General features: G+C 37.3%; 2 protein-coding genes across 3 annotated transcripts; one reads left to right on the forward strand and one right to left on the reverse strand.

Moving 5' to 3' along the window:
- Positions 1-1,240: 1,240 nt before the first annotated feature.
- Positions 1,241-4,516, forward strand: LOC106091578 (putative gamma-glutamylcyclotransferase CG2811). Of its 2 annotated transcripts, none has more exons than XR_001222020.2 (3): positions 1,241-1,760; positions 1,833-2,061; positions 4,353-4,516. XR_001222020.2 is itself a non-coding variant. In XM_013258140.2 (3 exons), the coding sequence occupies exons 1-3, from the start codon at positions 1,438-1,440 to the stop codon at positions 4,414-4,416; spliced, it is 495 nt and encodes a 164-aa protein (XP_013113594.2). In that variant the 5' UTR covers positions 1,242-1,437; the 3' UTR covers positions 4,417-4,516. The 2 variants fall into 2 exon arrangements, 1 of the variants encoding a protein (XP_013113594.2); XM_013258140.2 differs by having other exon boundaries at positions 1,242-1,760; positions 1,833-1,940.
- A 15-nt stretch (positions 4,517-4,531) lies between these two features.
- Positions 4,532-6,510, reverse strand: LOC106091561 (protein CDV3 homolog). Its single transcript, XM_013258115.2, has 4 exons — positions 6,405-6,510; positions 6,010-6,271; positions 5,563-5,853; positions 4,532-5,475 (listed from the first exon to the last, which is right to left on the reverse strand). Exons 2-4 carry the CDS (start codon positions 6,211-6,213, stop codon positions 5,242-5,244), a joined length of 729 nt encoding a protein of 242 aa, XP_013113569.1. The 5' UTR covers positions 6,214-6,271; positions 6,405-6,510; the 3' UTR covers positions 4,532-5,241.
- Positions 6,511-25,344: the final 18,834 nt, after the last annotated feature.

Genomic DNA, 25,344 nt, shown 5'->3' on the forward strand with positions numbered 1-25,344 from the left:
TATAAACGAATAAATAAACAATGAACATATATATATATATATGAACATATATGTAGCATGGAACACGGATGGATCAAAGCTATATGACTGTACATGGTTGGGCTGCCTGATCATAACACGAAATACTGGCGATTACGGAATTTTTAAGGTGGTATAACGCTGTCAAGTATGAAGTAGTAAAGTCAAGGATGCCCCTTGTAGTGCAGGGTGGAGATTTACGTCTTCTCTGAGGCCTACCTAACGATCCGCATCGTTTGGGTGCCGAGCTGAAGCGGAATAAAGGAATGAGATGGCAGACGACTTGGCGGTAAGGGCCAGGGGACTACCGTCCGAATTAAGGGCTTGAAAGCCCCTTTAGGACCACGCAGTCCGAAATAAGGGCTTGAAACGTTCGAAACCGATGGCGCTAGTCACATGTCTTCATTTTGTCTCTGATTTTGCTTTAATCCAAATGTTAAACGGTTGTTGAAAAATCTGTTATTTTTCAAAACTTTGAAATAATTTTTTGAACATGTCATACATGCCTTTGCATACAAGAAGAATGCAAGAAATGGTGTAAATGAGGGGTGCACCCCTAGCATGGCTAAATTATTTAAAGGTTGTCTCATTTGTACAACAATATAAAAACCATATGATGAAATCGCCATCTTGTCTTTTTGGGTGTTGCCAACACACACAAAGAAATTTGTGAAATTTTGCACATAATAAAAATGAGATTGTATGAGAGTTACTTTATATAAATTCTCTCCTTGACTGAAAACTAAATAATTTTAATGCGTGCACTCAGGCGTGTTGTTGTTATTGTTATAGCCACATTTTGACGTGGAGGTGGCGATGCTTGTCAAGCTCCTGTAGGTGAGCAAGCTCGTTCCGGTTCAAAGGACCGATCGCCGCGGTAGCAAGGTGGCCATTATTTATTTAAGCCGCCAATAACTCGCCTCGTCATATCGAGCATCATAGGCAATCAGTAGTATTGCAACACAGAATGGCGCTCAATTTCAGTCGTCAAAATTGAAAATTCCTTGACTTTTGCGTATTGCTTTTGTGCTATTTTTTTGCAGAGTTGCATTTTTCAACGCAACGCTTAAAAAAAAAGCATTCTGTTTTGACCTTTAACAGCTGTTCGCGTGAGACAACCTTTAAACAATTCGGCCATGTTGTATTGATTGCCAACGGTTTTTTTTATTGAACAACTAGTACTACCTTTTTAAATCTACCTTGTAGCTGAAGTTTTTCTGGTAAACATCCGAAATCTGATTTTCGACAAATATGTGTTATTTGCACCAAGTCCCCCTAAACCCCTATCACATTTGATTAGTTTTACCGGTTGTGGTCACGTTTTTTTAATTGTTTGTTTTTTTTTTTGTTTTCTTGATATCGCTATTTTGATTTTTGTAATATACGTGCCATACGTGCAACAATTGATTCTTCCGCACAATGTCCAAAGTTTCTGATAAGCTCTTCAAAGTATTCGTTTATGGGACTCTTAAACGGGGCGAACCCAATCATCATTGGTTAACACGACAGGAAAATGGATTTGCACGTTTTGTTGCCCAAGGAACGACCGACGAAAAATATCCACTTGTAGTTGGTACTCGGTATAACATTCCATTTCTATTAGACAAGCCTGGAACGGGACACAATATTCATGGTGAAATCTATGAAGTTGATGAGAAAATGTTTGCCAATCTTGATGTATTGGAAGATTATCCAAAGTACTATGACCGTGAAATACAAAAGATAACAACAATGTCTAAAGAGTATGAGCGAGCAACAAAAAAGATCATGACGATTATGAAGAAATAGTAATAGTGAAATTCTTTGTTTTACAGATCTGTCACCTGTTGGCTTTATTTGATTCGCAGTTTTCCAGCTAAATTACTGGAAAAGCCCTATCTAACGGCCTATCACAATTCGGAAGAGCATCCGTATAGAGAAAGGTCGGCAAGAGATGTTAATGTTAAAGCTATAGACGATTTAGATTACTGATAACAACAAGTGTTCGCTAGCATGCATAATTTACATTTGGATGGAGGACATACATAGATAAAATGACCATAAGTAAAAGATGATCTGTCGAATGTGGTGTAGAGCTATAGAGTCCCCACCATCATCAATACATCACATAACTCATGGAACTAGTAAATTCATTATAGCAGTCTACGAAGATTTTAATCATTTTGGCAAATTTTCATAAAGTTTTTGCCTTCCATGGAAATTTTGTCTTGAGAGAAAATTTCATGGAAATTTTGTCTTTAGAGAAAATTTCATGGAAAATTTCATAGAAATTTTGTCTTTAGAGAAAATTTCATAGAAATTTTGTCATTAGAGAAAATTTCATAGAAATTTTGTCTTTAGAGAAAATTTCATAGAAATTTTGTCTTTAGAGAAAATTTCATAGAAATTTTGTCTTTAGAGAAAATTTCATAGAAATTTTGTCTTTAGAGAAAATTTCATAGAAATTTTGTCTTTAGAGAAAATTTCATAGAAATTTTGTCTTTAGAGAAAATTTCATAGAAATTTTGTCTTTAGAAAAAATTTCATAGAAATTTTGTCTTTAGAGAAAATTTCATAGAAATTTTGTCTTTAGAGAAAATTTCATAAAAATTTTGTCTTTAGAGAAAATTTCATAGAAATTTTGTCTTTAGAGAAAATTTCATAAAAATTTTGTCTTTAGAGAAAATTTCATAGAAATTTTGTCTTTAGAGAAAATTTCATAGAAATTTTGTCTTTAGAGAAAATTTCATAGAAATTTTGTCTTTAGAGAAAATTTCATAGAAATTTTGTCTTTAGAGAAAATTTCATAGAAATTTTGTCTTTAGAGAAAATTTCATAGAAATTTTGTCTTTAGAGAAAATTTCATAGAAATTTTGTCTTTAGAGAAAATTTCATAGAAATTTTGTCTTTAGAGAAAATTTCATAGAAATTTTGTCTTTAGAGAAAATTTCATGCAAATTTTGTTTTTAGAGAAAATTTCATGGAATTTTTGTCTTAAGAGAAAATTTCATGAAAATTTTGTCTTTAGAGAAAATTTCATGAACATTTTGTCTTTAGAGGAAATTTCATGCAAATTTTGTCTTTAGAGAAAATTTCATGCAAATTTTGTATTTAGAGTAAATTTCATGCAAATTTTGTCTTTAGAGAAAATTTCATGCAAATTTTGTCTTTAGAGAAAATTTCATGCAAATTTTGTCTTTAGAGAAAATTTCATGCAAATTTTGTCTTTAGAGAAAATTTCATGCAAATTTTGTCTTTAGGGAAAATTTTATGCAAATTTTGTCTTTAGAGAAAATTTCATGCAAATTTTGTCTTTAGAGAAAATTTCATGAAAATTTTGTCTTGAGAGAAAATTGCATGAAAATTTTGTCTTGAGAGAACATTTTATAGAAATTATGTCTTTAGGGATAAAGTCAAAAAGCAGCCCGTGGTGGAGAGGCAAGCAGATCCGCCTATATCGCTGATCGCTTGAGTTCGAATCCTGGCTAGATCAACAAACATTATAAGCTTTACTTATATCTGGCACAGGATTACGACGAGCACTACACGGGTTGGAAGTTTGAGCTCCAATTTGTGTGATATTCATCGTTATTACTAGAAGCTCAGGTGAGAACTAGTGGACGCGTTAACAATTTGCGGATAGTGGGATGCTCCGTAGAAGTCACTGACAATCAGAGGTATCGAGTAGAGGGTCTCAGTGAGAGGCCGGGCGTGCTGCTGTTGTAGCCACATTTGCATGTGGAATAGGCGATCCTCGTCACTGGCTTTTGCTTAAATACTGAGTGCCTGTGCAACTCCATATGACAAGGCAAACTGGCGTCTTTAAATAACCAATGGCCATCATGATCCCGCGGCGATCGAGACGAGCACGCTTGCCTTTTGAAGCTGGACGAGGATCGCTACCTCCACATGCAAATATGCAGTTACATCAACAACTCTCGTAATCCTGGCGACATTTTTGCGGTACTATACCATGTGAAAACTTAGGCTATAAAAAAGGAGGTGCCGTATCATAAAGCTTAAACTTGAACAGGACAGCACTTATTGGTATGTGAGAAATTTGGCTTCTCTTCCTTAAAGGAATGTTCATGGGCAAATTTGCATTTGAGTTCAAAGGTAATAATTTTCCTCTAGCAATATTGCTCTTCTGGACATTTTAAAACATAAGTACATCTTTGTGTCATGTCATAATCATTAAATATCATTACTAGCATCCTCTAATTTTGAATTAGACAATCCAAGATCCAATTTCATCTTCAAAACAAATATATATTTGCACTCATCGTTGTGCGTCCACACTACACCTCCTTCGTGCGCTCAAAAATCAACAAAATGTTTACTCCCTTTTATTGCAGTTATTTGGATAGTGAAAAAGACGATATGTATCGAGACGAGGAAGCACCCAGTAAGCCAAAGTAAAGAAATCTTTTTAGTATCCGATTATTTCCCTAAGCTGTTTTTGTGTAAACCCAAAGTTTAAGTGTAAATAAAAAATTGTATATTCCTGAGTGTACCAAAAGAGACTTTGTTTACATTGGAACAAACAACTTTCTTGTGTTTTCGCTTAGTAAGCTATTTTTTATTTATATTTATATGTTTACGTTTCCATGTTTTTTTTTTATTTACCCGTTTCTCTTTTCAAATAGAGTTTCAACGTTCGTTTTTCTTCTTTATAATGATACAAAAAAATATATTTTGATATAAAAAAAGGGAGCGCGGGTTTTGACAAGGTTTTACAAAATAAAATAAAAAAATAAACATCAAAATGTTTCTGCAGTAGTAAATTTAAGGTTGCCAAGTGTGTGTGTGTGTAGTTACACTGCAACCTCTGTGTGTGAAAACAAAGGGCGGGTGGATGTTGTTGGTAACACAATATTTTTTTTCTCTTCCTACTTTTTGTTTTTAATTGCGGGAAAATGCTTTCTCGTAAAAAATGGCAAAAATAAACATCAGGGAATTTTAAATTGGAAAAAGTCACTACAAACTTGAGAGTTTGAAAAAAAAACTCTCCACTTATAAAGGAATTATGTGTTTATAGGACAATTTCCCGCTTTGAGGAAAATGCACCCATACAGCAGCCTGCAAACCAAAGAACCTAGGTGATGGTAACATACAAACTGAAAAAATAGTAAGTTGAAAGGCAGTTTCAGGAGACGATGACCAAACTCTTTCCCATATGTATATTGTAGCGTGTGTTTGTGTATGTTGATGAATGTTGTTGTTTGTATGTCGTCCTTAAGGGTCTTAGCTTTCTGCCTCGTCCAGCGATTGGAAACGATTTGTGGCCGCTGTGGGAGCTGCAGTGGTCTCTTTGACCCTTTGCACACGGCCTCCATGACGGACTTCCTCAAATGCGGGTTCATTTTTCTTTTTGCGTTGTTCTTCGGGCCTTGCCGCACCCAGTGTAGGGAAGAAATCGGCATTTGTAATATCAGGAGCGGTTTTTGAACGCACTTTCGGTTTGGGGCCAGAACCTTGCTGTTGTCATGCACAAATAGAATGTGCCAACGAAAACAAACAGATTAAAAATTGTTTAAACCGGATGTATTTAACGCAAATACTAACCGCTGCCGCTGCTCTTAAGGCTGGCGAAACATAGACTTTTGAAACAGGTTTTGGCGGCATATCCATGGGTATCTGCGTCACTTCTTCGGCGGGTATGACCTTTTTCCAGACACCACCAGCACCGATTCTAACGGAATCACCATTTCCATTGCCATCACTGTCGCCGTCTTCATCTTGACCCTCGGAAGCGCTTAAATCATCATCATCGTTCAATGTTAATTGGCCGATTTTCAAGCCGGAATAATCCTTGCGCTGTTCCTCCTCAATCTCCTTCCACTCATCCTCTTGGGGCTATAAGCGAACAAACAAAAAATCAAACAAACCATTGTTGCGAAACTATCTGTTGAGGGACATCACAGCCAATTTGGTGTTTTTTTTTTGCCAGCGTGTCTTTGTTTTTTTTCGACAGTCAGTCAGCAGTACGTGCTGCTGCCCATCATTACTCACTTGTTCGACAATTTTTTCCTCAACATTGCCAATTTCTGTTGCAGCAGGCGCTGTTGTGGTCGTGGTTTCAGGTTTTTTCGGTTTCAACACTTCCCGCTTTGATGACTCTTCCAGATTCTTGACCAACTCTTCGGCAGTTAAGAACTTGGGCTTTTTCGACTTCTTCTTGTCTTTCTTGGCGAAAAAATCATCTAAATCGGCCATATTTATTGCTACTCGACGACGAACGGAGGGTCACCCACTTGGACTCTAGTTGTGTTGTCTGGAATATATATCAGAACTCAGCTGAGACTTGCACTTGTAACGAGAGCTATTTGTGAATTTTTATTAGCTCACAAATTCATGCAGAAAATAAAAAATTTTAATAAAAGCCATGCGAACTTTTTTTTCCTTACCCACACTAGCGAGCTGAATGGTTGTAAAAGAATGTACAACCATACGACAGTCTGGTTAAAGACAGCGAGAGGAAGAGAGGAGATATGAGATTTGACAATGGTTCACAAATATGCAACTGTGAAGGCAGAATGTTACCAGATCGAAACAAACATTTTCAACACTAACAGTTATGGGCTATTAACACCTAATGATTTATTAGACTACCGTATATGTCGCTAATCGCTGTTAGGGGAACTATGTTCTCAAGCACCACTAAATGGTTGTAAAAGAAGGTACAAACATCCGGAGAGGTAGGTGATATGAGTGATTTAAAGCAAGAGTGCATTTTATGGGGAAAATGGCAAAAAAAAAAAAAAATTTGTGTCAAAAGGCAAAAAAAAAATCATTTTTTTGTGTCAAAAGGCAAAAAATTCTATTTTTTTTGAAAACCCCTCCCCAAATGAACCCCAGGAACACGGATAAAAACCGGTTTTTGGGGCTCAGATTTGATGGACCTCAAAACACGTCTTTTTTCTCATCAAGTGAAAGTGTACGGAATACAGACAACATGGTACTCAAATTAGAGGCAATTTTGCGTACAATACGAATATGGTGAAAAAAGCAATAAAAGTCTATCCCGAGGCTGCAGAGCCTCGAGAAGTTTGAGCCCCTTATGAAAATTGTGAAAAAAATATATGTGTATTCTACGCAATTTTTTTTAATTGTGCCTATATTCCGCGTCATTATGCTTGATAAGAGGGGAACTTCCGTGTGGAGGCCCCAGGCCCGAGCGCTAAAAATGGGCTTCATATTTGTGTTTATGGGGTCATTTTAGGCGGGTGTGCAAAAAATGCAATTTTTTTATTTTTATCCGCAAAAAACTGTATTTTTGCCAATTACAATTACACTTTTGCCTGAAATCACTCCACTTACCTCGCTCTCTGGATTTTAGTACATTCTTTAACATTCTCTCTTGGGGCCATAGCCGGATCCATTAATAAAAGGTTAGGTCATTTGTAAAGTGTGCAAAAAATTTTATTTTTTATCTTTATCCGCAAAAAAGTGGAATTTTGCCAATTTCCACGTATATTACACGTATTTGCCTGAAATCACTCCATTCACTTCGCTCTCCGTATTTTTTTACATTTTTTAACATTCTCTCTTGGGACCATAACCGGATCCACTAATAGAAGGTTTAGGTCATTTGTGAAAACATAAAGTGGAGAAGCCCCATGAGCATCATTAAGGATGTCAAATTTGCCGATTGAAAATGTCATCAAATAGGAGAAACGTGAACAAAGAATGAATGTAAAAAGAGAACAAGTTGACACCCTCAATGCCAAGTACTGCCAAAAATTAAAAAGTTGTATATCGGCTGATCGCTTGGCTTAACCTTATTCAGTGAATCCTGGGACCATAGTACCCTTTACAGCGATTAGCGACATTTTCGATAGTCCAATAAATCTTTCGCCGTAAACAGCCCATAACTGTTATGGGTGGTATCAAGACAAGGCGGATTTAAAAAGGTGGCCCGCGCGAACAGCTGTTAACAGTGGGCCAGATTTGACGGTATTAAGATGACAGATTTTTGTTTACATTCTCTTTTTTATTATCTCCTTTATCGCATATTCTCTGCTCATGTGCGCACATGTATACACACACGCACACGAATTTCTTTGTGTGTGTTGGCAAAATGTCGATCAGCTTGATGACAACATGGCGGATTGCACCATATTATTTATGGTTGTTGTACAAACGAGACCACCTTTAATTATTTCCCCATGGTATCAAGATAAATTTAAATTTAATATCTCCGGCACTGTTAACCCTATACATATTCTCCATTCCACCCCCTCCAGACGGTTTGAGATCGTATCATATGTGGACGGTTGTACGATCATGGCATCAGGCTCGATAACCATTGTTGGCACCTGCGATAAGTTAAACGTCTATCTCAACGAACTTGCCGCTTATTTCGCTGCAAGAGATCTGAAGCCACATTGTTGACTTCATGAATGCTTGAGGTGGGTTAGAAGCTGAATATGATAGTCGATGGAGTAAGATTCTTCATCAAGTCTCCCAAAATACTTGGTGTCACATTTGACAGCTCTTACACATTCTTCTCACATGTCGTTGAAATTTGCGTTAAGGTCAAAAATAACACGTAAAAACGTGCTAAGTTTGGCCGGGCCGAATCTTGGGAACCCACCACCATGTATTCTGCTAAAAAATTTATACAAAATAAATTTAGTTGAAGGGCATAATTTTATTCTACGTACCAACCTTCTGCCAAACCAGCAAAAATTAAAGCTTCTAGAAACCGAACAAGGATAATCGAGAGACCGTTTTATATGGGAGCTATATAAGGTTTTAGAACAATTTGGACAGTACTCTGCACAGTTTTTGGAAATCATAACAAAACACTATGTGCAACGATTTAGGCAAATCGGACAAAAATTGCGTCTTCCCCTGATCAAGAAGTTAAATCGGGAGATCTGTTTATATATGTGCTATATCTAAATCTGAACCGATAGGGCCCATTTGCAATCCCCAACGACCTACAAATGTGCAAAATTTCAAGCGGCTAGCTTTACGCGTTCGACCGCTATCGTGATTTCGCCAGACGGACGGATAGACATGGCTAGATGGACTCAGAACGTCGAGACGATCAAGAATATATATACTTTATGTGATCTTAGACGAATATTTCGAGGTGTTATAAACGGAATGACTAGATTATTATGGGTATTAAAATTAAACATTTAAAGACGCTCCTATTTGTACGGCTTTTTTGCGTCTTTAACTACGGTTCACTGTTTTCTTGTCCCAAGGTCAATTTCCTAACTTTCCAGTTGGCACCATTACCTAGTTCAGTAGGTCATTTTACAAAATTCCCCTGCTGACAGGGGTTTGTTTAAATAAATGATCGTGCTTCCTACGTGCAAGAAAAAAATTGCTCCAGCAAAAAATGCACAGGCCGCTGATAGATTCGCAAACCCAGGTTCGAGTCCCCCGGCCGTCAAAAAATTTTTTTTCTTATTTTTTCTTTAAATTAACTTTAGAAAATTCGGGGCAAATTTTTTATGAATTTCTCATTAAAAATATTTTTTAAAACCGAGTTCTAAATTTTTTTAATTTTAATTTAATTGAGAAACTTATTGCTGTGCAATAATGCTTATTGCGTTATTCCAAATTGGAAATTGCATTATTCCAATTGGAAACTGGGGCAAACTTCTCACATATCAATGAGTGCAGCCCGATTCAAGTTTAAGCTCAATGATAAGGGGCCTCCTTTTTAAAGCCGAGTCCGAATGGCGTGCCGCAGTGCAGACACCTCTTTGGAGAAAAGTTCTTACATGACATAATACCTCACAAATGTTGCCAGCATTAGGAGGGGAAAACCACAGCTGAAAATTTTTTTTTGATGGTCTCGCCAGGATTCGAACCCTGGCGTTCAGCGTCATAGGCGGACATGCTAACCTCTGCACTACGGTGGCCTCCCATTATTCGTTATTCCATCATTAACAAAGGGATGCCGGTAGGCTAGATGATGAGTGGAAGACAACCAATTATTGGAATTAGCAGAAGTACTAATTCCAGGTCAACTGGTTACTTCAACGACAAACCAGTTTTTTATACTGAAAGTAAACAAAAGTGGAACTAGTCCTGATTACTTTGGAGCTGACCTGGACCACTGGGGTTTAATTGCCCCTCATACAAACATAGTTTAATCAATTTTGTTAGTTTGTACATTTTTGATTTATATCCTCAATTGTATGCTTTAGAAAGTAGTACACCCAACATTGGACGTCTTGTTGACAGGGACTATCGTTTGGGATCAAAAGGAGAAATGTGGGGGGTATGTATTTAAAAACAAGTAAGAGCGTGTTAAGTTCGACCGGCCCGAATCTTATATACCCTCCACCATGGATCGCATTTGTCGAGTTCAATGCGCGGTATCTATTTTAAGGCAAACAAAGAATATTGAATATGAACTGTTATGCTATTCGAGCTATATCAAGTTATAGTCCGATTCGGACCATAAACGAATTGAATGCTGAACGTTGTAAAAGTCATTGTGTAATATTTCATTCATTCGGACAAGAATTGCGCCGTGTAGGGGCTCAAGAAGCAAAATCGGGAGATAGGTTTATATGGGAGCTGTAGCAAGCTATTGATTGATTCAGATCATATTAGACACGTATGTTGAAGGTCACGAGAGAAACCGTTGTACAAAATTTTTGCCAAATTGGACAATTACTGCGCCCTCTAGATGCTCAAGAAGTCAAGATCCCAGATCGGTTTATATGGCAGCTATATCAGGTTATGTAGCGATTTACGCCATACTTGGCACAGTTATTGGAAGTCGTAACATTTTTCTGTCAAATCGGATGAGAATTGCGCCCTCTAGAGGCTCAAGAAGTCAAGACCCAAGATCGGTTTATATGGCAGCTATATCAAAACATGGACCGATTTGGCCCATTTACAATCCCAACCGACCTGCACTAATAAGAAGTATTTGAGCAAAATTTCAAGCGGCTATGTTTACTCCTTCAAAAGTTAGCTTGCTTTCGACAGACAGACGGACGAACGGACAGACGGACGGTCATGGCTAGATCGACTTAAAGTGACATGACGATCAAGAATATATATACTTTATGGGGTCTCAGACGCATATTTCGAGGTGTTACAAACAGAATGACGAAATTAGTATACCCCCATCCTATGGTGGAGGGTATAAAAACTTTTATTTTTTGGGACACTAATATACAGCGGTCAAAAAAAGTATTCATCATTACCAAAATTGATAATAAATTCACTTATTTTGGGTAATTGAAGAATATTTAAAGTAAACAAATAATGCAGTTTTATGCAATAGTTTATTTTTCGTAATATGTTTTAAAATAAATTCAAAAAATAAATTTAATTAGCGCAAAAAATGCAATTTTATATAATAACACCAAAAACAGAACAAAAAAGGTATTCATCATTGATGTGCTATCATCAAAGTCAAATTCAAATATTATTTGGGAATCCCCCTTTTCTGTTTTATTTAGTAAAGGAGGCTTTGCCCTTGACAGCAAATATTTAATTTCATTGAAAATATAGTTTTTGTCAAAATGGGTCGTAAGCAAAACGAGGTTTCTGATGAGGTAAAAGTTTTGATAATAAAACACCACAGGAATGGTTTAACTCAAAAAACTATCAGTGAAATATTAAATAGACCACGATCTACTATAAAATCCATCATCAGAAAGTGGACAGAAACGAAAACTGTTGACAATAAACCAAGATCTGGTCGACCAAAAGCACTTTCAGTTGGAGATGTGCGTTGGCTAGTGCGGCAAGTTCAGAAAACTCCGAAGACAAATGCGACCATTCTTCGTAAAAACACTATGGAATATTTAGGGAAGGAAGTTACTACACAAACAATTCGAAATACACTCAAAAGGCATAGTTACAGAGGAAGAACTGCACGTAAGAAGCCCTTTATAAATAAAATAAACCGAGTGAAAAGGCTAAACTTCGCAAAAATGTATGTAAAACAGCCCGAATCATTTTGGAAAACAGTCATTTTTGCAGACGAGAGCAAGTTTAATCTTTTTTGGGTGCGATGGAAAGGTCATAGTGTACAGAAAACCAAATACAGAGCTTGAAGAACGAAACACAGTTGCTACTGTAAAACATGGTGGAGGTGGTTTAATGGTTTGGGGGTGTATGGCGGCTTCAGGAGCGGGAAATCTTGAAATTATTAATGGAGTAATGGATCATAAGTATTACATTGACATTTTAAAGAGGAATTTAAAAGATAGTGCTGTAAAACTTGGGCTTGGTAATAACTTTCAATATTATCAAGATAATGACCCCAAACATTCTGCTTTAAATACCAAGATGTGGATGCTGTATAACTGCCCCAAAGTCATTAAAACTCCTCCTCAAAGTCCCGACTTGAACCCAATTGAACATCTTTGGGAACATCTCGAACGCAAATTGAGAACGCGCAATTTTTCGAGCAAGAGTCAAATGCAACAGGTGATAATGGAGGAATGGACTAATATAGACCAAAATATAACCGCTAAATTAGTCCAATCGATGTCAAACCGTTTAAAAGAAGTTATAAGACGCGGTAGTCGAATAACAAAGTATTAATTTTTTTAAATTATGTTATTTATTTTTTTGTTTTTTTGCAATGATGAATACTTTTTTTGTTTAATTTTTTGTGTTCAGCTGTAAAATTGCCCTTTTTGTTCCAATAAATACTATTTTTTTCTTTAAAAACAATGAAATTGTGTACATATATATCACACAAGCACTACTGCATCATTAGTTTAATATGTTTTTATTCCAATTGTCTTTTGTAGACTTATTAAAAAAAAAACATTGAATGATAAATACTTTTTTTGACAGCTGTACATATGTATGTTTTTATTTTCGCCGAAAATTGGTTCAAAACTTCAAAAAATTTGAAAATAATGGGGCTTAGTCTATATAATACTATTGGGTTGCCCAAAAAGTAATTTCGGATTTTTCATATACAGCGGTCAAAAAAAGTATTCATCATTCAATGTTTTTTTTTTAATAAGTCTACAAAAGACAATTGGAATAAAAACATATTAAACTAATGATGCAGTAGTGCTTGTGTGATATATATGTACACAATTTCATTGTTTTTAAAGAAAAAAATAGTATTTATTGGAACAAAAAGGGCCATTTTACAGCTGAACACAAAAAATTAAACAAAAAAAGTATTCATCATTGCAAAAAAACAAAAAAATAAATAACATAATTTAAAAAAATTAATACTTTGTTATTCGACCACCGTGTCTTATAACTTCTTTTAAACGGTTTGACATCGATTGGACTAATTTAGCGGTTATATTTTGGTCTATATTAGTCCATTCCTCCATTATCACCTGTTGCATTTGACTCTTGCTCGAAAAATTGCGCGTTCTCAATTTGCGTTCGAGATGTTCCCAAAGATGTTCAATTGGGTTCAAGTCGGGACTTTGAGGAGGAGTTTTAATGACTTTGGGGCAGTTATACAGCATCCACATCTTGGTATTTAAAGCAGAATGTTTGGGGTCATTATCTTGATAATATTGAAAGTTATTACCAAGCCCAAGTTTTACAGCACTATCTTTTAAATTCCTCTTTAAAATGTCAATGTAATACTTATGATCCATTACTCCATTAATAATTTCAAGATTTCCCGCTCCTGAAGCCGCCATACACCCCCAAACCATTAAACCACCTCCACCATGTTTTACAGTAGCAACTGTGTTTCGTTCTTCAAGCTCTGTATTTGGTTTTCTGTACACTATGACCTTTCCATCGCACCCAAAAAGATTAAACTTGCTCTCGTCTGCAAAAATGACTGTTTTCCAAAATGATTCGGGCTGTTTTACATACATTTTTGCGAAGTTTAGCCTTTTCACTCGGTTTATTTTATTTATAAAGGGCTTCTTACGTGCAGTTCTTCCTCTGTAACTATGCCTTTTGAGTGTATTTCGAATTGTTTGTGTAGTAACTTCCTTCCCTAAATATTCCATAGTGTTTTTACGAAGAATGGTCGCATTTGTCTTCGGAGTTTTCTGAACTTGCCGCACTAGCCAACGCACATCTCCAACTGAAAGTGCTTTTGGTCGACCAGATCTTGGTTTATTGTCAACAGTTTTCGTTTCTGTCCACTTTCTGATGATGGATTTTATAGTAGATCGTGGTCTATTTAATATTTCACTGATAGTTTTTTGAGTTAAACCATTCCTGTGGTGTTTTATTATCAAAACTTTTACCTCATCAGAAACCTCGTTTTGCTTACGACCCATTTTGACAAAAACTATATTTTCAATGAAATTAAATATTTGCTGTCAAGGGCAAAGCCTCCTTTACTAAATAAAACAGAAAAGGGGGATTCCCAAATAATATTTGAATTTGACTTTGATGATAGCACATCAATGATGAATACTTTTTTTGTTCTGTTTTTGGTGTTATTATATAAAATTGCATTTTTTGCGCTAATTAAATTTATTTTTTGAATTTATTTTAAAACATATTACGAAAAATAAACTATTGCATAAAACTGCATTATTTGTTTACTTTAAATTTTCTTCAATTACCCAAAATAAGTGAATTTATTATCAATTTTGCTAATGATGAATACTTTTTTTGACCGCTGTAGTCGGCGTTGACAAATTTTTTCACAGCTTGTGACTCTGTAATTGCATTCTTTCTTCTGTCAGTTATCAGCTGTTACTTTTAGCTTGCTTTAAAAAAAAGCGTAAAAAAGTATATTTGATTAAAGTTCATTCTAAGTTTTATTAAAAATGGATTTACTTTTTTTTAAAAAATCCGCAATTACTTTTTGGGCAACCCAATATAAAATTTGTAAAACTAAATTAATACACAGTGAAATGGATTATCGAATTTCAATGAATCATATGCCCAATTGAATTCTTCCTTAACAGCAATCTTATTAATCGGTTTTTGTTATTCTCAAATTCATATCAAAAAGAGGAACACAATCAACACTCTAAAGGTTCAAGACTAAACTTTGTTTATTTGAGGCAGATTCACATAATATGCAGTTTTTATCTGGGTTAATGTATGTCTGTCCGTAACTACATATCTATCGTTGGGACTTGAACAACAAGCGATTTATTTTAGTTTTTTCTTCTTCATTTTTTCATCAGCGACTATAATTTGCAATGGCCTTTGCTGAAATGTTTAACCGATATTAAAGAAACTCGGCAAAAATTTGCAAATATTATAAAAAAAAAGACAAAGGGGAAAAACACAAACAGAAGACACAACCACACAATGAAGATAGAAATTATGCGAATCGGAGTGATAAGTATGTGCATAATAAACACAAAACCCTCCAAATCATTAGAGCCGGGTGGTTGAGCGGTCATTGGTATTATCCAATCACTCCGAAACTTTAAATTTTGCAAAATCTGCACCCCATTTTATTGTTGCTGTTTCTACTTTCTAACGGTCGTCACAATGTGATGACACCAAAAGACACGCAATCGCCAATCCTAGCCAGCCAATGGTCAACGGACAGATTTGCAAATTTCTTTGTTAGCGCAATTTGGCTGACTGACTGCCAGAGTGTTTCTTCATTGCAAACATCACCTGCAGCCACACACACACACAGATTGGTTTATTTAAAGTCATCTTGCTGACATAAACTATTGATAAGATTTTTTGTCGGTTAATTGTGTGCGTGTGTGCTTTTTGTCAATGATTATTGACATGTTGTAAATATCGACAGGGAGTAGAACAAAATTCTAGGGCTTGGAAACAAATCTTGGCCAACAATTGGCGAGAGAAGTAAATACATATGCTGGTGGTTCATTGCACAGTGACTTGTTAAACTCACACAAAATTATTTTAATTTCACAAAGAATATTGTTCAGCTGAAGATCATTGATTGTCTCGTGAGCGTGCATGAACGTGAGTCGACATGAAAAAGTCGTGCATGAGCGTGCGTAACATTTTTTTCTTGTGAGTGTAAAAGTATTCATGCGCACCATCTCTAGTTGGAAATATGGTATTTATTGTTGGAGCAATTTTAATACTTAATTTTCCCTTGAGCGCTCATGAAATGGGTTTTCAAAATAAGGAAGTTATGTTTCAGGAAAATAACGACCCCCCCAACTCAGCATCGGACGTCAAAATGTGGCTTCTTTACGATACACATTATCTCAAAGCACCGCCGCAAAGGCCAGACACCACCCCGATTGAAAATCCTTGGTCACATTTCGAGTCTCGGATTAGACAATTCCAAATTTCAACTAGATCAACCCCCTTAAACAAGTGTTGCAGGAGTAATGGGATAAAATCACTCGGAAATTTGTCGAAAATTGGTAGAATCGAGGCCAGGACGGTTAGAGGCCATCTGTGCCAATAAGGATTACCATACAGAGAACTAAATGTGATTAATACATAGTCCTAACTTTGTGATAAATTCACCGACAAATACTTTTGTGAGCACTATTTTTTAGTTTCTCTTTTTTCCATTAATCCTCAGAAATAGTAAAGGGTGACTTTTTAGCTATTATTTTTTTTTTTTTGCAACACTGGTTTAAACAGCTAACGCACGCTTCGGGTTTTCTTGAGAACATCTGTCAGTTTGGTCTAGAATTTAACCATGAATCGTCTTACAAATGAACAACGCTTGCAAATGATTGAATTTTATTATGAAAATATGTGCCCTGTTAAGAAAGTTCATCGCGCGCTTCTTCTTTTTCTTCAGCGACGAAGCTCTTTTTGACTCAATCGGTACGAAAATAAGCAGAATTATCGATTTTGGAGTTAAGATCAACCAGAAGCATTGTAAGAGCTACCAATGCATCCAGAAAAAGTCACAGTTTGGTGCGGCTTATGGGCTGCTGGCATCATTGGACCATACTTCTTCAAAGATGGTGCGAATCGTAACGTAACTGTGAATGGTGAGTGCTACCGTGAGGTGATATAAAACTTTTTTTGCCCTAAATGCAAGAGCTTGACTTGCTTGACATGTGGTTTCAACAAGACGGTGCCACATGCCACACCGCACGCGTAACAATAGACTTATTGAGAGGCGAGTTCGGTGAACATTTTATTTTACATTCGGTACCGGGCAATTGGCCGTCAAAATCGTGCGATTTAACCCCTTAAGTCCATTCTTTGTGGGGCTATGTTAAAGCTCATGTCCGTACAGACAAGCCAGTTTTAATTGACGCATTGGGAGACAACATTGAAGCATTTATTCGTGAGATACTGGCCGAAATGTTGGAAAGGGTATGTCAAAATTGGACTAAGCGGATGGACCATTTGAGGCGCAGTCTCGGACAAAATTGTCATGATATAATCATCAAACATTAAATTATATGGACCGAACTATCGATTCAAATAAAGATTTCATGCATTTCTTCTGAATTTCATGTGTTTTTTTTTTGAAAAACTTTTCTATAGCTCTTAAAAAATCACTCGATAAAAATGTTCATAGGTTTACAAAAATCCAATATATTTGAGGAAAACAAAAAAACGAATAATTATGTGAGTCACTGTACATACACAGATTAGAGCTGGCAAAATATCGATGGCACTATAGATGTTTAATTTTTTGACTGAATAGTGATATTTTTCCGAAGAGCACTATCGCAAAAGTATTTTGTTTTTGCAAAAACAAACAAAAATAAGCTATCCGACACTGAATATATCCTTTAAGAAACATTGCGCCTATAGAGGGCGCAATTTACATACGATAAGGCTAACATTTTGTACAATAATTTCTCTCTTGACTTCCAACTGACTTTATTAACCTTGGTTTTATTTGGTCTATGCATTGGTATTGCTTCTATACAAATCGATCTCCAGATGTTTACTTCTCATTTTCGTTTGAAACATAGGTGATGGGAAATTAACGACAATATCGATACTATTGATATTTATTATTAAAACTATCGAAAATATCGAATGTTGCGATTACCAATAGTTTGTCAGTCCAAACACAGATACCTCAAATATGGCATACATGTTGGTGCAACCAGATTTAAGGAAGTTACATGAATGAGAGCACAGTTTAAACAAAAATTACTAAATTCTGTACACATCATATGAACATTTAAATTGACGGTCGACTTTTGTCACCTTTTGAAATGTATACCAATGGATGCATTGCCATGTGTACAAGGAATCCGTTTATTAGGTAATTTCTTTTCAGCAACATGCTACAAATTAGAAGCTTCTCTTCCAACATAATTTCTAGCAGACGGAATTGTTAGCTAACACATAGACCATTTGTTTGCTAAAACAGCAGGCATATTTTTGCTATTCTGAATAACAAATTTTGTTGAGTGTATACATGTCCGTTCGAAAGCATTTTGGGATGAGGTGGTCGCTCAAAAATTTTATCCAAATTTAATTGTCAGATTCCTACTCTAGTCTTAAATATTTTTCAATTGAGAGGTTTTTGGCAGTTGGATGCTTGGGTCATTTAAATAGGGGACGTGTGTCATGTGCAGGGCTGCGGAGTCTAGGTCTCGACTTCGACTTCAGGTCATAGTATAAAGCCAAAGTCGGAGAGCGTTTCGAAGACGTGGAAAGCGTGCTTAACTCCGAAACAAACTACGACTCCAGCTCATTAGTTGAACTTCGACTCCGGCTCATTAGTCCAACTTCGAATCCGGCCTCAAAAACTCGGCTCCGGTTGACTTCGCAGCCCTGGTCCCAGGTCACTATCTGGACACACATTTTGTACTTTGGCAGCAATCTTTGCTCTGCAGCCGCCACAATTTGCAACTGCCGGATTGTTAATATCCAGAACTATTGTATTTTGGATTGCCGAGGGAGGTCAAATTTTCCTCAGGTGCGATGGGTGGCGGTCGCTCCCCAAGGACAACATTCAACCAGTAGCTATTCACCGCATCTGCTGCCATGTCTGCATGAATGTTGTCCAGACCGGCTGGGCATGCCACTTGATCTAGATTTTCTCTCTTATAGATTAAGATCCACCTTGAGGCTTCTGGGCGGTGGATACCTATCCGCAAGATGACGTTTTGGATGGTCGCCGCAATAACAGCCCAGACGGTAATGCTTCGACAGCATGTAGTTATGTGTTAGCATGTGTAGGATATTTGTCTTCTGATGAAGGTGGTCCTCGTGAGAACTGAAGAGACGGCCCGTCGCAGTTCGAAGAGCGGCATTCTGGCAGATCTGAATATTATTAGATTGCATCTCACTGCGAGACTTTTGCTCCTGAATCGCTGCAACCAATTTGTTCTTCCGACTCATAAAATCTGCATTTTCGCGATATTGCCTCGTAGACAATTGCTGTTCAATTGCGATAGTAATGCCATTCCCGGCGCTTGCCCAGCAATATTGGAGCTGGGTTGTGTTGTGGGTGTTGTGTTGCGTATATTGCCAGAACGGAGAAGTCGAAAGGGTCACATAGTTTGACGACGAGGACGCCGAAGGCGACGACGCTTGCAATCCCCTGCTATCTATGTTTGCACAGCATAATCCGTGCGTCTATACTCCCGTAATGACGTAAGGCCAGAGCAAATTCCACACCGGCCGATGATGGGGCGGTTCAGCTAAACCGAACAGAACCAGGGTCCACTCGTTCCCCCCCAGTTACTTGCTCCCAACATTTGAATAATAAATGAGTGTTTTTCGTTGCTATAAGTGTGCAGTGGAAGCCATCGTGGCGCAGGGTTTGGTTTAATCGTACCGTGAACATCACAAAACATTTTCAGCGATAGTTACTCGCACGCTTATCCTGGCGACATTTTTGTAACTCACTATACAAGACCCCTTGCTTCTTGTGGATGATGAGATCTTAAATCCCGAGACCATATTCTTCACGCGTTTATTTACTTATATATTGGGTTGCCCAAAAAGTAATTGCGGATTTTTGAAAAGAAAGTAAGTGCATTTTTAATAAAACTTAGAATGAACTTTAATCAAATATACTTTTTTTACACTTTTTTTCTAAAGCAAGCTAATAGTAACAGCCGATAACTGACGGAAGAAAGAATGCAATTACAGAGTCACAAGCTGTGAAAAAATTTGTCAACGCCGACTATATGAAAAATCCGTAATTACTTTTTGGGCAACTCAATATATTTATAAAAAAATTACTGGTAATCGACAGTTTTGTTAGATGAAATATTTTTGGAATATACTATAAGTGAAATATTGTATACCCCCTGTGCAGTGCCAACAATGTGTTTTAGATTTAAAAACAATATCATTAAATCTACCTAAGCGATTGTGTTGTTCTTAAAGAGTACCCAGAGTTTGTCGACTTCAACAAACTCTAATATTTGCCTTGAATATTTACACAAAAAATCAAAGAGAGACAAGGACATTTGAGCGGACGCACTTATCGAGACAAAAATATATTTGAATTCAATATGATATTTGCAAATTTAATTTTAGTTTTATTTTGCATATTGTTTTGATGCTTTCCTTATGTTTACACTACGAATATGTTATGATACGTTTAGGTTTCGGTTAATTAGTTAAAACAAATCGCTCCAGTGGTATCTATTCAAACATCGTCATCACACAACATCACCACCAAATTATCCATGCTTACAATAAGCGACGTCTGCCAATTTCAACTCATATCTGGTCTCATCAACGTCTCTGTTGTCTTGTAATTCAAACAAAATTCAATTCGAATAATTCACACATGCACGAAAAAAAACAAAGTTCAAAATCTGATCAGTGGGACTCGAGAGAGTGGTTAATCAAAGATCTGTATTTATGGCTTAGAGCTGAAATTTTTTTTAATAAAACTACAATAAAATGCTGAAAGAAAAACAAGAAAGCACAAGTAAAACTGCAATGAGAAGCAGGGTGTTTATAATGGGAAAATGGTAGCCTTATTAAGGTTGTAACGACTTTGTAAAACTATACAGTAATAATTCCCCAGGTTTTTTGAATGTACTCTGAGTAATGTAATGACAGTAATGACAGCAGATAATGTGTGGATTTAAAATCTCTATAACATATCTTAGTTAAGTGAAAATCTTTGACCATATTTGATAAAGGCCATGGAAGCCATAGCAAAACTTCAACAATATTGGATAATACCATTTGTCATCTCTACTTAGCCACCGTAGCGCAGAGGTTAGCATGTCCGCCTATGACACTGAACGCCTGGGTTCAAATCCTGGCAGGACCATCAGAAAAAACTTTTCCAGCGGTGGTTTCCTCTCTTAATGCTGGCAACATTTGGTAGGTACTATGCCATGTAAAAACTTCTCTCCAAAGAAGTGTCACACTAAAACACGCCGTTCGGACTCGGCTATAAAAAGGAGACCCCTTATCATCGAGCTTAAACTTGAATAGGACTACACTTATTGATATGTGAGAAGTTTGCCCCTGTTCCTTAGTGAAATATACATGGACAATATTTGCATTTTTGCATCTCTACTTAGCACTTGCCCTCCGAAGATCAGCTTATGTTATATGTGACTTATATCTAAACATACATCAATTAGAACTATTTGTGCAAAGTTTTGTGAGAATAGTTGTGCCTTCGCCGATAGACGGACATATATTGCTACATTGATTAGATATAACTTAAGGCAAAATTTCGTGCGATTAATTTTATTTATTCCGGAGTTATGTGCTTTGTTAGCAGACGGATGGACGTATGCTACCTCAACTAAGAATGTCGTGATGTCGTGATATTTTCTATTGGGTAGTTGATTAATATTTCCTGGCATAACATAAGGAAAGACAAAGTTAGTTTACCCCCATTTTATACTTTTTGGGTTGCCCAAAAAGTAATTGCGGATTTTTTAAAAGAAAGTAAGTGCATTTTTAATAAAATTTAGAATGAACTTTAATCAAATATAAATTTTTAAACACTTTTTTTCTAAAGCAAGCTAAAAGTAAGAGCTGATACTGACAGAAGAAAGAATGCAATTACAGAGTCACAAGCTGTGAAAAAATTTGTCAACGCCGACTATATGAAAAATACGCAATTACTTTTTGGGCAACCCAATATAATATAATATTTTCTAAAATTGCGCGTTTTTAAACCTACCACCGAAGTACGGGGCATATTCGATTTGTCATGCCCTTTGCAACACATCGAAATAACCTTTTCTGACTCTATAAAGTATATATATTCTTGATCGTCCTAAAAGTCTAACACAATCCATGTCCGTCCGTCCATCCGTCTGTCTGCTGAAATCACGTTATAGTCTTCAAGAACAGAGATATTGAGCTGAAACTTTCCACAGATTCTTTTTTTGTCCATATGCACTAATAGGCGCATTTATCGAGCGTTAAATTTGGAACAAAGTGGAACTCCTTCCAACTGCTAGTGCGGGACACCCACACAGAAGGTGTTCTATAGTCTCTTCTTCTTTGATGTCCTCACAGCCTCTGCAAAAGTCGTTGCTGGCAACCTTCAGTCTGTCAGCATGTTTTCCGATTAGCCAGTGACCTGTCATGACGGACACAATGACTGTTCTAGCCAATGACAGCAAAGCAGTAGACCTCTTCAAGTCTAAATTAGGCCACATAGTTTTGGAATGCTCACAGCCCCCTCTTTGTGACCATCTATCATTCGTGGTCCTTCGGGCCTCGTCCTGAAAACTTAGCTTACATGTGTCGAGAGGCATACCCACAGATTCCAGTATCCCTGGAATGTGTAGGGTAGTTCCTAGTCTCGCAAGCTCATCTGCTTTAGAATTCCCTGGGATATCTCGTTGAGGGCGGTTTTTGTGTTCAGAAATACGTTCTCTAGGGATTTAATGGCTGCCTGGCTGTCTGAGAAGATATTTATGCCAATTGTCGTAATGACATTATATCTTAGCCATTCCACCACTTCATTAATTGCAAGGATCTCTGCTTGATACACACTGCAGTGGTCGGGTAACCTTTTCGATATGACCTGTTCTAGATCTTTAAAGTACACCCCAAAGCCCACCTGGTCGTTTAGTTTGGAACCATCCGTATAGAAGTCTATGTAACTTCTATTGCCAGGAATATCGTAGTTCCAATCGGTTCTATCAGGAATAGTGGTTTAGTAATTTTTATCAAAAAGCGGCTCGACATCGAATATTGTATCAAGGATAACACAGTGTCCGTAGCCGCCAAATGACCAATGAGAAAGTTCTCATAACCTCACGGCAGTGGTCGCTGCAATTTGGGTAGCCACAATGTTCAGAGGCATAAGATGTAGCATTAAATTCAGTGCATCAGATGGTGTCGTCCTCAGTGCGGCAGTGTGCACAAACAAGCCATCCTTTGGATCCGGTTAAGTATTGACCAGTAGGTGGAGTTTTGAAGTGCCGTCCACCAGACCACAACACCATATAGCATTATAGGTCTAACAACTGCAGTGTATACACAATGCATGGCACGCGGTCTAAACCCCCAACTCTCGCAGGTTTATAGGACAAGAGTGGCCTTTCTTGACCTTTTCAAAATGTTGGTATTTTTCGCTTTCTGTAAATGGAACATTCTCTCCACCCAAGGAGACAGGTTCCACTGTACGCAACTTGTATCTCCTGCTGAAAAGAAATACTTCTGGCTTGCACGTATTTATACGTAGACCACTTTCGGTAGCCCACATTGCTGTTGCACGTAGAGCTTCCTAAAGTATATCTCATAGAGTGCTGGGAAACTTTCCCCTAACCGCAATTGTCAAGTCATCAGCATACGCGACCACTTCTACACCCTTTTCTTCCAGAGACAATAATATATTGTTAATGGCTATATACCAAAGTAGAGGGGACAGTTTCAGCAGGGCTGTTTTAGTGGATTTGCCTATACTATATGTATGCTTCTACCGTGACAGGCGACCTCCAGAGATCTTTGCCCTAAGATATGTTTCTGTTAACTTCTCAAGAGTCTTCAGCATAAAGGTGACATACTAATAGGACGAAAATCTGTTGCCTTCGTGTGGTAGGGTTTTCCTGTTTTTGGAATGAAAATTACCTTCTTGTCCCTCCATCCCACAGGTATATATGACATTCTGATACAAGCAGAGTATATCTCACTAAGCCAGGGAACCAGTCTATCAGACACAGCTTGTAATTCAACCGGTGATACATCATCAGGGCCTGGCAACTTAAAGAAGTCGAAGTCGTAGTTGAAGTTATTGCCCAAAAGATTTTCTGACGCCTCCGACGAATGCATACCAGTCACAACCTCTTCTGGCGCCACGTTGTCCGTTGTAGAATTTCCAGGGAAAAGTGCATCAACGAGTGGTTCTAGTGTTTCCTCACTAGACATTGTCTATACATTCTCTGACTTCTGAATATAGCCCACCGTAATAGGTCTCGAGGACAGAATTTTCCTTAGCCTAGAGGCCTTAGATGTATACTCCACAGAGCTGCAGAATTCAATCCAGGATTTGTTGTGAGCCTTTCTAAGCTCGCCCTTATATTTTCTTAGCTCAGCCTTATAGATGTCCCAATCGTGTGGTGCTCTTGTATCTTTTGCTCTGTTGTAGAGTTTTCTGCAGACCTTCCTTAGCCCAACCAGCTCTGGGTCCATCATGGCGGTCACTGTTTGCCCCTTGGCTTGGTACTAGGGCATGCTGATATAAGCGAGTCAGTCAGGACCTTTGTTATCCGCTTGACTACTATGTCTTTATCCTCCGTAGTTTCCACTTCTTTTTCTGATCTAGAAGGGATAGACGTGCAGAATTTGTGACGAAATTTATACCAATCCGTCTTTCATCTGTTTAGCCGAGGGACCACTACTTCAGTATTTTCTCCAAGGCTAAAACTAATATAACGATGATCAGAGAAGCTGTGGTCATCCAACACTTCCCAGTCGGATTTTCTTCCACTTATATCTTCCGATACAAAGGTTATATCCTCCTGCCTGTTCCTGGTAATAAAGGTCGGTTTATCCCCTTTATTACAAATCGCCAGATTGCAACTTTTTATATATTTAATAAGCAGCTCACCCCTTTCGTTAACATCCGAACTTCCCCATATCTGGTGATGTTCATTAGCATCATTCCTACAATGAGTCTTTTCTTCCCGACAGAAGCGGCTTCAATCAGCGACTTAAGGTGGACCCATAAAAGGCGCATTTATTATGCGATTTCTGGGGCCTTAGCTTGCGTCTTTATCAACCGATCTTCTTAAATGCGAATTTGCCCATGAACATTTCATAAAGGAACATGGGTAAACTTCTCATATATCATGAGTGCTATTAGATTCAAGTTAAGGCTCAATGATAGGGTACCACATTTTTATGGCGAGTCCGAATGGCGCCTATCAGAGCGACACCTTTTTGGGGAGAAGTTTTTACATGGCATAATACCTCACAAAAGTAGCCTGCATTAGGAGGAGATAACCACCGCTGAAAATTGTTTTCTGATGTTTTCGCCAGGATTCGAATTCAGGCGTTTAGCGCGATAGGCGGACATACTAACCTCTGCGCTACGGTGGACTCCCTTTGTACTTGTCTCAAATTCTTGCAATATAA

The sequence above is a fragment of the Stomoxys calcitrans genome, chromosome 5 (assembly GCF_963082655.1).
Source record: "Stomoxys calcitrans chromosome 5, idStoCalc2.1, whole genome shotgun sequence".
NCBI lineage: Eukaryota > Metazoa > Arthropoda > Insecta > Diptera > Muscidae > Stomoxys > Stomoxys calcitrans.

Excerpts from the sequence above, each read along its gene's own strand:
- LOC106091578 (XM_013258140.2), top strand. The coding sequence starts at position 1,438 with ATGTCCAAAGTTTCTGATAAGCTCTTCAAAGTATTCGTTTATGGGACT. Across the intron at positions 1,761-1,832 it reads ATAACAACAATGTCTAAAGA|ATCTGTCACCTGTTGGCTTT; the intron begins GTATGAGCGAGC and ends TTTGTTTTACAG. Across the intron at positions 1,941-4,352 it reads GAGCATCCGTATAGAGAAAG|TTATTTGGATAGTGAAAAAG; the intron begins GTCGGCAAGAGA and ends CTTTTATTGCAG.
- LOC106091561 (XM_013258115.2), bottom strand. The coding sequence starts at position 6,213 with ATGGCCGATTTAGATGATTTTTTCGCCAAGAAAGACAAGAAGAAGTCG. Across the intron at positions 5,854-6,009 it reads AGGAAAAAATTGTCGAACAA|CCCCAAGAGGATGAGTGGAA; the intron begins GTGAGTAATGAT and ends GTTCGCTTATAG. Across the intron at positions 5,476-5,562 it reads CCTTAAGAGCAGCGGCAGCG|CAAGGTTCTGGCCCCAAACC; the intron begins GTTAGTATTTGC and ends GCATGACAACAG.